Raw genomic sequence first — 12,031 nt, forward strand, 5'->3', positions numbered from 1 at the left:
ATTTCACTGGTCCAGATTCGACTGCATTGAATACCTATGCTCCCCGATTTAACGATATCCTTGATTTACTTTTTCCAGTCCTTTGACAATCATTAAATCGGGGTTATACTGTATTTGTGGGCTAGAGTTTTTAAATAGCCATGGAGCGCCTCATTTCTCTGGGAGTTAAAAGGCCTACAACAATGAGTTTAGGTGAAGGGCATCTAAGGTTAGTCATTTTGCCAACAAAATTATATTTATGCCAGAACAGTGGCAAAAACTAGGAAAATTAGATTTGAAAAAATACTAAAAACAATATGACTTTGTAATACAATTGGGACTTAAATCACAATATTTAATAAAAATTTCATAAAAAGTGAAAACTAAAAGTTTTAAATGATTCTCTGGCAAAAAATCTAAATAGATTGAGAAGATACTTTGTAACTTATTTTTGCTGTGCAATGCTGAAAAAAAAAAACAAAATATTCTGACGCAATTGAATTTGACAAGCTTCAACTTGCGTTATATATAAATAGCTTTAAATAAAAATTTGGTTACACATATGTAATAATAATGACCTCACAGTTTTTACCACTGGCAAAAAGTATTGTTACTAGGATGATTTTTTTCCACTTTTGGCAGAAACATGCCAACCCTTAGAAAATTTTTAGAAGTTTTTTCATACTTAGCTTGACCCTTAACTCTTAGCTGTTCTTGAAGGATTTTCATATTTTAGAAATTTTTCTTTTTCAACATCCCAATTTGATAGGTAAAGTCTAAGCTTATAACAAATTAAGTGGAGTTGCTACACAAGCGCAATTTTTTGTACCGGACATCATTCGTGCAGCTAATACCGCTCTAAAAGATGCACTTAGAATAATAGTAAAAAATTTTGAATGCTCAAATTTGTGTACCGGTAATATTTTTGAACTTGATTCAAAGAGCACAAATCTGTTGGATTGCATTTATGTTTGTTCTGCATAAACAAGGTAAGTTCTGCATAACTGAATTAGTTGGTTTAAAATTATACCTGATTGATGCAGAAATTAAAAATTTTTGATCATGAATAATCTTGGGACAATTAAATTGTTCTTGATTAATAATAATAAGATAAGAGATAGTTCCATAATCAAAAAATGCTCTTTTAATTCAATCTGTTTATGGAAAACTGTGCAATATTTTTTCAGTCGCCAAATGCATGTATAATTTTAAATTTGATTTTAAAATAACTGGATAACAAGGATGCTTAATGCATTTTAAAATGCTAATCTTCAGATTCAAAGAAAAAATTTCACAAAACCAATAAAATTCAAACATTTTTACCAGCTGCCCAAATACTAGGAACTAACCACAAAATTTTATCAAAACATTTAACATTTTACTTGAATTTTGTTCATGACGAAAGTTTCACATCTTGACAATTCAACCTTCAACAATACTGACATGGGAAGGGGAAGCTAAAGGACAGTATCTGCAGAAATTAGTTCGAGATTTACTCAAAGAAACAAAATTCAAACAGATTCCATATTATAAAAAGGGAAATGTTGGAATTTTCAATTTTTTCATGCTTTATTTTCAGCAGAAATCAAATAAGCAAGTTAAATTACAATAAGTTGCAAAAAAAAAAAAAAATGTTGATATTGCCTCTAACCTACCCTATCAAACTACTAAATTTCTCCAAATCTTTTTTTTTTATTTATCATCATTATATAACTTTTATTATAACTATTAATAAATCTTATAATAATCTAAATACTAATATATCTATAAAATTAGGTGGTAAAATGTAGAAAAAAAAAAGACAAGATTGATAAACAAAAATTTATTACCTGTAATCAATATCTGTACATCTCCTGAGAAGTCATTTCTAATAAATGAAAATTTACAAATGAAACACAATATCTACAAGTAGAGAACTAGCAATTTTCAAAAAAACAAAACAAGTAACTTGTAATTAGAGTCCTAATCAACTTCCTCAATGGTAGGACCACCAGCACTGGCACTCGCAGCACCTGGTTTCTGACTAGCTCCAAAATTATTTCCTGCCTGATGCATTTTCGTCATCAGAGGCGACAACTCGGCTTGAATTTCTTTCATTTTGTGATCAATTTCATCCTTTTCCGCCAAGGTATTGTTATCCAGCCACTGGATCACCGAATCACAAGCTTCCTTGACTTTGGATTTGTCCGCTGAAGACAACTTGTCATCCGGTGCCGATTCAGCAGCTTGTTTGGCAGCATAGACGTAACTCTCCAAGGAATTCCTAGCTGCTACCCTTTCTCTCAGTTCGGCATCTTCCTTCTCGTACTGTTTGGCTTCATTCAGCATCCTTTCAATTTCATCTTTAGAAAGGCGTCCTTTGTCATTTGTGATTCGAATACTTTGAGATTTTCCCGAGCTTTTGTCTTGAGCAGAAACCTGCAGAATTCCGTTGGCATCCAAATCGAAGGTAACGTCAATCTGAGGAACTCCTCTAGGAGCGGGAGGAATGCCCGAAAGCTGAAATCGTCCTAGTAGATGATTATCTTTGGTCATGGCTCTTTCACCTTCGTACACTTGAATGTCCACACCTGGCTGGTTATCGGAATAAGTGGTGAAAGTCTGAGATGTCTTGCATGGGATTCGAGAGTTCCTCTCGATTATTTTCGTCATCACACCACCAGCAGTTTCTATTCCAAGAGAAAGTGGTGCTACATCAACAAGAAGGACATCTTTGATCTTGTTGTCGGTACTACCGGACAAAACGGCCGCTTGAACTGCTGCTCCATATGCCACCGCTTCATCGGGATTGATAGACATGCACAGTTCTTTGCCGTTGAAAAAATCTTTCAACAGTTTCTGTATTTTTGGAATGCGAGTAGATCCACCAACCAACACAACGTCGTGAATACTATTTTTATCTAATTTTGCATCAGTCAAAGCTCTTTCTACAGGTTGTAGAGTTGATCGGAACAAGTCCATGCAAAGTTCTTCAAATCTGGCTCGAGAAATTTTTGAATAAAAGTCCACACCATCGAACAAAGCATCAATCTCAATGCTTGCTTCTGAACTGCTGGACAGTGTTCGCTTAGCTTTTTCACATGCTGTTCTCAACCTCCTCAAGGATCTCGGACTGGATCTCAAGTCTTTTTTATGCTTACGCTTAAATTCTTCAACGAAATGAGTAACCATTCTGTTATCAAAGTCCTCACCTCCAAGATGTGTATCCCCAGCCGTAGATCGTACTTCAAACAAGGAGCCTTCATCAATAGTCAAGATGGAAACATCAAAAGTTCCACCACCTAAGTCAAAAATGAGCACATTTTTTTCACCTTTCAAGTTTTTATCAAGTCCATATGCCAATGCAGCAGCAGTAGGTTCATTGATAATTCTCAAAACATTCAGTCCTGCAATTTTTCCAGCATCTTTAGTGGCCTGTCTCTGTGAATCATTGAAGTAAGCAGGTACAGTGACAACAGCGTCGGTAACTTTCTGCCCCAGATACATTTCAGCAGTCTCCTTCATTTTGGTCAACACCATGGCACTGATTTCTTCAGGGTTAAAACGCTTGACTTCACCTTTAAATTCGGCGCAGATCTTCGGCTTACCTCCCTCATTGACGACTTTAAATGGCCAATGCTTCAGATCTTGCTGGATTTTCGGGTCGTCGAATTTTCTGCCGATGAGTCGCTTCGCATCGAAGATGGTATTTTCGGGATTCAGCGCAACTTGGGACTTCGCTGGATCGCCGATCAGTCTCTCAGTCTCTGTAAAGGCAACATAGCTTGGAGTTGTTCGGTTGCCTTGATCGTTGGCAATTATTTCCACGTTTCCATGCTGAAACACGCCGACGCATGAATACGTCGTGCCCAAGTCGATTCCAATCGCAGGAGCTTTCCCGCTCGGCATGATCTCAACTGCACAAATCCAATAATTCTATCAAATTACTCAAAAGGTCACAATAAATAGCGGAATAAATATCACTATAATAGCAGACAAACGCTTAGCACTTCGCACTTGTTTAGCACAAGTTTCGGATCAGATCTGAATTCCAACCATGTCGCGCTTCAATATTTATAAACACATGCGAAAGTTCCGGAAAAAACCACACTTTTCCATGGTTTCGCTCGTGCTGCCATCTAGGGAGGCGCTTACTGGAATTTTCCAGAAAATACGTTAGTAATTTCACTTAAAAGTAATTTCAGCTTAATTTATCCAGCAATTAGTCTATCGAATCGAAATATTCCCGAAATTTTAATTGAAATTTTCTGAAAAAATATTCAATATTAAGTTTGGAAGATTTCCTTATTTTCCTTATTTCCCCTCCTTTCTTTTCCTTATGTCTTTCCCGATGTTTCGCCCGTGCTGCCATCTAGGGAGGCGCTAACTAGAATTTTCTAGAAATGAATTATCTAGAAACATCTGCCGCCATCTGGAAGGTGTTTCAGTAAACGCAAGGAACATATGAGAATATTCTAGACCTCTGCTTATGAGACGTTGGTTGATGTGACGCGGAAATTAAAAACAACTTGCTTCTATTCATTACTTGGAGGAGAAAGAATAATTTCGCAATTTAATGCGGAAGTGACTTTTTTTAATTTTAATGTTTAAATCATACAATGTAAAGTAATTATTTTTCATAATAGAGAGAAAAAATATACAATGCACATATTTTTCTAAACCTTTTGAAACTTAAAATTGAGCATTAAAAACGTACTCATTTTATTGAAAAAATAGGATAAGCAGAAAATTAAGAACAGAAATAAACATATTTATTACATTCATTGAATATAATTGTTTAGCAATTCATTTTAATTAAAATCATTGTTTATTTTTTTCTAATCATTGCATTTAACTATTAAAATTTTTACAGTAAACCTTAATAAAAGTTTCTTGACTTTTTAAAAATAATAAGCAAATTTAATTATTGATATGAATGTGTCTACAGATCATTAATAAGCATTTGATTAGTATTAGTTTGCAGAAAGTTGGGATGAAAATGTGCTCATTAATAGTGAATTTTAAGCAATGTTTTAAAATTGTTTACTCACAAAAGGAAAAAAAAAATTAACTTTCTCAAAATTTTACTCTTTTACAACATTTCTAATCAAACATGCTTTATGAATAAATTTTTATTAATAAATAATAATTGTGACAGTGATAATGAATGGATTCAATTATATTGGAATAAGAAAGAAAGTTAATTTCAAATAGATGTGTAATTTATATTCAGTGATGATTCTAAGTACAGCATGAAATGGTTTTAAATATTTTACACACACACACACACTTTCAACAAATCAAGCATTCCGGAAAGAGAAAAATTTACAATCAATGATCCAGTATAATATTTATGCTTATTCCTTTATACTTATGGATATAATGAGTGATTCTATAGAGCAAATTAAAATGAAAAGAATATATTTCAATGTTATTTTTTCTACTTCTGATTTTGTGTAAAGTTGGAGTTTATTAAAAATAATACTTGCAAGTTGATGACAGAATTTTGTCTCCAAAGAACATAAATTTTGGGAAACAATTGAAATTTTCTTAATTTCTTATAATCAAAAAATAGTTAACTGTACTTTTTTTTAAAAAAACTTTTAGAAAATAATATCCTTAAAATAGGAAAGATATGAATCTTTTATTTTGAAATACTTCAGATTTATTTTGTTTTCAGGGCATATAAATCTATTATAAAAGCTGTCAGGAACATAAATTGTGAGTTTTTATTTCATATATTACTGTGTAGCAACACAATAGAATTATGTGTGGGGGGAGGGGTCCATAACAAGCCAGAATTTTCTCCAATGGTACCCTGTTTTGTCACAACAGTCTTCACATGATGAACATGTAAACATACTTAGATATTGGATTAACAACATGACTTAAAAGTTTCTGAGGGGTCAACCCTAAATCTCCCCCTCACACTCTTAGACATAGTATAGTATTTGTTTCTATTATTTCACCAATTGTTTTCGTTATGTTGATTATCACCTTTTTGATTTTATTATGAGAAGGAGCAAAACATGGCATTTTAAATGCAATATACCGTCAGCACGGTTATGACATCCAGAGACTGCAGGTTTATCCTTATTATGGAATAGTCAATAACCAAGCTGGAATGAACCTGAACTGAGAATGTCAATAAACTAGTAGCTAAAATAAACTTAGCACACCAGGGGGAGTCGTCAGCATTGGTTGGGGCTGCATGCAGACTTAAATAAAATGAAAAGCTTTCTGCGAACACAAATCCTAACTGGAAAATTTTCTGCAAATAATTATTTTGCCTAACTCACCCTTGAATAAAAAATTAAATTTATATTCAAATATGAAAGAGACAAAAAAAAAAGTGATTTAAATCATTTATTTATTTTTTTTTTTTTTACAATAACATATAGTTTGCTTATTTTCACCAACTGAAGAAAACTGCCAAAACCATTATTTTTTTTACACATGTGCTTTAATAGGCTTTGGAGAAAGGCTTTAACAGAAATAAACTCGGGGATTTTCTTAAAAACTCCCTTAAAAAAAAAAAATATATATATATACATATATATATATATATATATATATATATATATATATATATATATATATATATATATATATATATATCAACGGTAGCAGTTTCAAAAAAAAATTCTGCAGAGCAAAAAATTTTCTGCGAACGCCGTTCGCGCGTTCGTCTATATTATGCAAGACTGGCTGCATGTATGAGAGATTGTGGATAATAGAGAGTTTATTGGAATTACCTTCTAAATAAATTGCAACATTAGGATAGCATTAGAAATGAAAATTGAATGAGCAACAATTCCTTACCGTAAAAGGGGGTGCAGGTGTAATAGGGTTGGAAACCAATGGCTCTAAATGCGAAAACTCAAAGTGATGAACATTTTTTCTTTCCCAGCCATCTTCAATTTTGTCCTTAGAAAGCTAGTTTATTTATGGAATTAAGAGCGTATATAGGGAAGGGGCTCAGAGGGCCCTGACACGCCCCAAAATCTGGGAAAAAAAAGTTTAAATAAAGGTAGTTATTATTATTTAGTTTTAGTTCCTCACAAATAATTTTCATACTTTTAGCTTAAAAAAATGAATAAATAATAGTAATGAAGATAATAATAATTATAACAATAATAATAAATACGTTAGATGGCACCAGACAGTAGTGCAACCTGAGGGGGTCAGGGGATACATTTTCCTTACTTAAGGAAAAAGTATATTTTTTAAATGAGAAAAAACAAATAATGTTGGGAGGAAAAAACTTTTTTAAAAGTAAATCTTTAAGTTAAAATTTTTTAACAGGTGCAGATTACTGGTCGACAAATTTTGTCCCCCTCTCTTTCTTTCATTCCCACCTTTTTTCCTAGTCACTCTTTACAATAAAATCTTGAATGTAAGTTGAAAATAAAGTTTTTAAATGCTGTGTTCCTTAGCTCCTTATTCGGTTGAAGAAACAATGAGTGATAAATTGATGTCCGAAAAAGAAATTTATTCAGGCGTTTTTAGAACATCACTTTCAAAATATTTCTGGGGGAGGTTCCCAAAACCACCACCCTTTCCATAGAGTTCTACCGAAAATAGTTCTGAAATAGGACCTTTAAGGTTTCAATTTTGAAAATTTTTGGAGAGTCTGCTGGTGAAATATTTTGGGATAGATCTTCACAATTTCCTTACTGTCACCACTGATAGCCTAAAATTGCATATTCAGAACTTTAATTTCAGTCAGTTTTCTAGAGAAACCCTGATTCCGTATCATCATCAAAGATAGCACAAAATTAACAATTTTGAGAAAAAGCACCAGACTGAACCTAAACCTTTCCTATTTCTTACCTATGTCAAAACATTAAATATTTTGCTTTAATTTCAAGTTTTCTTCCAGGCATTTCCCTCCTCCATACTCAAATCTTCTTCATCTCATAATACCCCAAAAGATTGACTAAAAGAGAGTTCTAAAAACCTTTCATTTCAAAAGCTTTCCATGGACTTACATCAATTCCCCTATCTCCGACCACCGTTCCCCTAAGATATTTTAAAATTTGGTGTTTTAAGACTTGTAATTTTTAATACCCATTTTCCTTTAGAAAAACAAGTTGAACATAAAGCATTTCTCAGTATTAAACTTATCTTTGTTATTATGAATTTTCCCCCTTTTCTGTGTTTCAAAATAAATAAAACTTGACAAAGAATCTTGAAAGAAGATGATTAGGGCGACAGTGTGAAGTCTTTGCTCCACCTTGGAAAAATTGAAGATCTGGCACTGTTGACTGTTGCTCCCCCCCCCTTTCCAAAAAAAATTCAAATTACAAAAAAAAGGTGGGGCTAAGCTTGGTAATATTGGCCCCCTTCAAATTAAAAACATTTTTATGCTACTGTGGAATTAAACATTATTCTGGTTTTGACTGACTTATTACGTTTCATTTCCCCCAAAATGAGTTTCATTTCTCGACAAAATGCGAGAGAATATTGTCATGCTTCAAAAAATCCTAGCTAAGGCGGGTCAGGGCTCATTGAACCTTGGGCCACATTAGACCTGTCTCAATTATTTTAATAATATATATGTTTTTTTTTCTTAAATTTACATGCCAACAACTAGCTTTTTTTCCTACAATCCCTATAATGAACTCATATGGTAGAGTAAAATTGAACAAAGTTTATTTCAGAAAATGTTATTTCAAAATTACTGAGTCATTTTTAGAAGCCTAAACTTTTTTCTTTTTAAATGGTTTTCTCCAAGATTGAAGCAATAAATTAGATATCTCTCCTAAAGAAAGTTATTTTAGTTCATTAACATTCAAAAATTCTATATTTTCATAGACTTACGGTAAAGGTATTTAAAATAAAGTACAGAAATTTTACTTCAATTATTTTGTTAAACTATATTCTGAAAAGTATTTAAAACCCTAAAAAGAAGTACAATTCATAAAAAAAATTCATAAATTATAACAAGGACATGAAAATGATGGTTTCTGGGAGACTGATGATACGGCAGTATGGATCTGCATACTGCCCTGAGTAGATAAATGGTTCTTTTTTTTGCATTTTCGTCATCCATTGTATGTAAGCTTCATTGTACAAGTTTGCTTTATTTGGTTTCTGCTGAAAAAAAAGGAGCGAAAAAGATGTCTTATTCCAACATTTCCCAATTTTTAGTATTGAATCCAAAATGCGTTTCTTCAAATATCTGGAAAACTCATTTCTGCAGATGCTGCTGTCTTCCTGCATACGGTAGCATAACCATAGGTTGAAATTAATTCAAATTGTTACTCGATTATTACCACAATCAAAGTATGTAGGTGCAAGAGAAAACACTCACTGTTAAACGATTTTTTTGCGATTCAAGTTTTCTAAAATCTTATGACAGCAAATCTTATATTTCTTTTTTTTTTTTTTTTTGGCCTGTGCTCTCCTTTTAAAATACAGAAGTTATTATGCCCCTCCCCCTTTCAATTTTAACAAGAATGCTAGTCTGGTGTCAGTTTATTTAATGGATTAGAAAAACACCACATTTTTTAAATAGTTTTTTCTCATAAGCACCAAATAGTTATTATATTGTAATATGAATATTGATAGCTTTACTATATTGAACAAGGCCTACAGAAATATAGAATTTTAAAATGAAACAACAGAATAAAAAATTCAAAATTACAAACAGAACTTTCGCAAAAAAAAAAAAAAAAATCCTTAATTGGGGGGGGGGGGGGGGAGATTCAATCACTACTTTAGTTTTTTTCAGTTTCGGATATATAGATGGCGATACTGTACATCGACTTCTATTTCATTGTTATTAATGTCTCATTTATAAAATTTAAAAACCCTTTTACAACATGAAAAATAAAGTGCAAAACGATTGTCTCTAAATTTTTTAATTTTACTGCATAATGGTTTTACAGGTACATTTCAAATGGAAAAAAGTTTTCGCCGAATGGTTTAGAGACATTTATGTAAATCATCCTCTGTGATGGATAAAGTTGACAAAAAAATTTAAAGATGTTCAACAAAAACGGATCTTACCTGAGCGAAAATGCTGATCTTTCGTACACAGTGCAAAAATAAATTTAATATCCTCCTACGCTTTGTTTTGAAATTGAAATCGCGTGGATTTAGTGATCAACAACACAGTTAGTTAAATTTAACCGCGTAATTTCTATTGATCAAGTATGTGCAAGCCTTTCAATATGAAATTTATTTCAAATGGTGTTCAAACTAAAATGTAAATTATTTTTACTAGTAGCAGACGAGTAAAGAGAAAAAGCTCGATATTTGAGAAATACTTGATAACCAGAATGGGGCTAGGGCCTCCGTAGCCGAGGTTGCCTGGAGTGCGTTAGAGTCCGAGCTGCAAATCTTTCTTGTGTTTTCATACTTCAACTTCGTTTATAAAAAATAAAGTTGCATATTACGAACTCCTTGAGCGAATTATCCCGATTGAACTTGAACTTGTGCTTTTTCGAATAAAATCTGCTCCCCCTCCCCTCTCCCGTCCTTTTCGCAGCTCAGGTCTCCAACAGACTCCGCATTATTGGAATTGAATTTGTTTTGCTTACATGGGTATATTGCACTGTAAGTATATATACGTGGTCTTATGCACTTGGAGCAGGGGTGCTCCAAACTTAAATTTTTGAGAGAATGGAAGTTTTGGACAGGACGGTAAAAACCAGGGTTTTTACTGTCGTGTCCAAAACCTTGCGAACCCTGCTGAGAAGCCCAAAAAACGTTACCTAAAACTTTTCACCTCCTTCTCACACCATTTTGTTCGACCTTTTGACTTTATTTTCACCTCTATAAAAGGGGAGATGAACGGGAACCCCCTTTAGAGACAGAAGGAATCATAGGCGTGCGCATGAGGGTAACCAGGGGTACCGTGGTCGTGGTACCCCCTTAGTACACAGAAATGGAAGTTAATATGTAAGTGGCTAAAATTTTACATTTTTAGGTTCATTAATTTCTTATCTCATACGTTTTAAAAATGCTTTTGTACTCACAATATTTGAAAATTTTCCTTAAGCGAGCAAGTGTGGGAGCCTTTTTTTTTATTATTATTATTATTATTGACAACATAAATTTCGAGTTCGTGTACTTGGTCACACAGGTTTATGAACTCACGTCCAATATGACAGATAGCACAATACAGGCACATAGTGTAGGACAGAATTAACAGCATAGGGGAGGAGGTTACAACCAGGGCAACGGGCGGGAATCGAACCCACCACCTCGGGATTACTACAATGACGCGCCAAAAAACTGCGCTACCGAGTCCCCATGTGGGAGCCTTTCTAAGCGCGATTTCAACCTTCTGGTACAGCGGTACCCCCTTTTCTGAAGCCCTGCGCACCCCTATGCAAGGAATCGATGCAACTCTCTAACACCGTTTGACATATAGGTTGCGCAGATACCTGACAGCTGGCGTTGTGTTCTGATTTATAGATAAGGCGTTTAGTCGTCATACAGGGTCAATTATGAAAGTAATGAGCATAATGTTATTGTGACGCGACGATAGATGGCAGCACGGTAAAACTGGCTGGAAAATGTGGTGGGGGACATGCCCTTTCAATGCATCCGGTCGTCAGTTGAGTTCGAGCAGTGTGAGAGGACATACGTGCCTCCGCTTGAAGTGTGTTTTCAACTTTTGTAACATGACACGATGGAGCGTTCGCTTAAACAACGAAACGCCGTAAAGTTTTGCGTGAGGCTTGGAAAAAATGCAACCGAAACATTCCAGATGTTGCAAGAAGCCTTCAAGGACGATTGCATTTCAAGTCACAAAGCCTTCATCATTACCAATTTCCTGGCCCGGAGCAACACCCCGGTAATCCCTCACCCCCTTACAGTCCCGACTTAGCTCCATGTGACTTCTTTTTGTTTCCGCGACTCAAGAGAAAGATGAAATTAAAACATTGGGAAACCGTGGAAAACATCCAACACCATGTTTCAACGTTCCTGAGAGGCATTCCCTTCAAGGAGTCTCAGGGTGCCTTTCAGGCGTGGCTAACACGTCTCCGCAAGTGTATTGATGCAGGAGGAATGTATTTTGAAGAATATTGAACATTTGTACAAATTACGATCAATAAAC

General features: G+C 34.1%; 1 protein-coding gene and 1 long non-coding RNA gene across 3 annotated transcripts in view; both read right to left on the reverse strand.

The window, feature by feature from the left end:
- LOC129230018 (uncharacterized) overlaps window positions 1-10,048 on the reverse strand; it is a 40,309-nt gene extending 30,261 nt beyond the window's left edge. For both annotated transcript variants that reach the window (XR_008581141.1, XR_008581142.1), the window contains exon 1: window positions 9,973-10,048. This is a non-coding gene — a long non-coding RNA (uncharacterized LOC129230018). The remainder of the gene's footprint in view (window positions 1-9,972) is intronic.
- Window positions 1,832-4,005, reverse strand: LOC129230016 (major heat shock 70 kDa protein Ba-like). Its single transcript, XM_054864402.1, has one exon. The coding sequence runs from the start codon at window positions 3,865-3,867 to the stop codon at window positions 1,942-1,944; it is 1,926 nt and encodes a 641-aa protein (XP_054720377.1). The 5' UTR covers window positions 3,868-4,005; the 3' UTR covers window positions 1,832-1,941.
- Window positions 10,049-12,031: the final 1,983 nt, after the last annotated feature.

The sequence above is a fragment of the Uloborus diversus genome, chromosome 9 (genome assembly GCF_026930045.1).
Source record: "Uloborus diversus isolate 005 chromosome 9, Udiv.v.3.1, whole genome shotgun sequence".
In the NCBI taxonomy this organism is placed as follows: Eukaryota; Metazoa; Arthropoda; class Arachnida; order Araneae; family Uloboridae; genus Uloborus; species Uloborus diversus.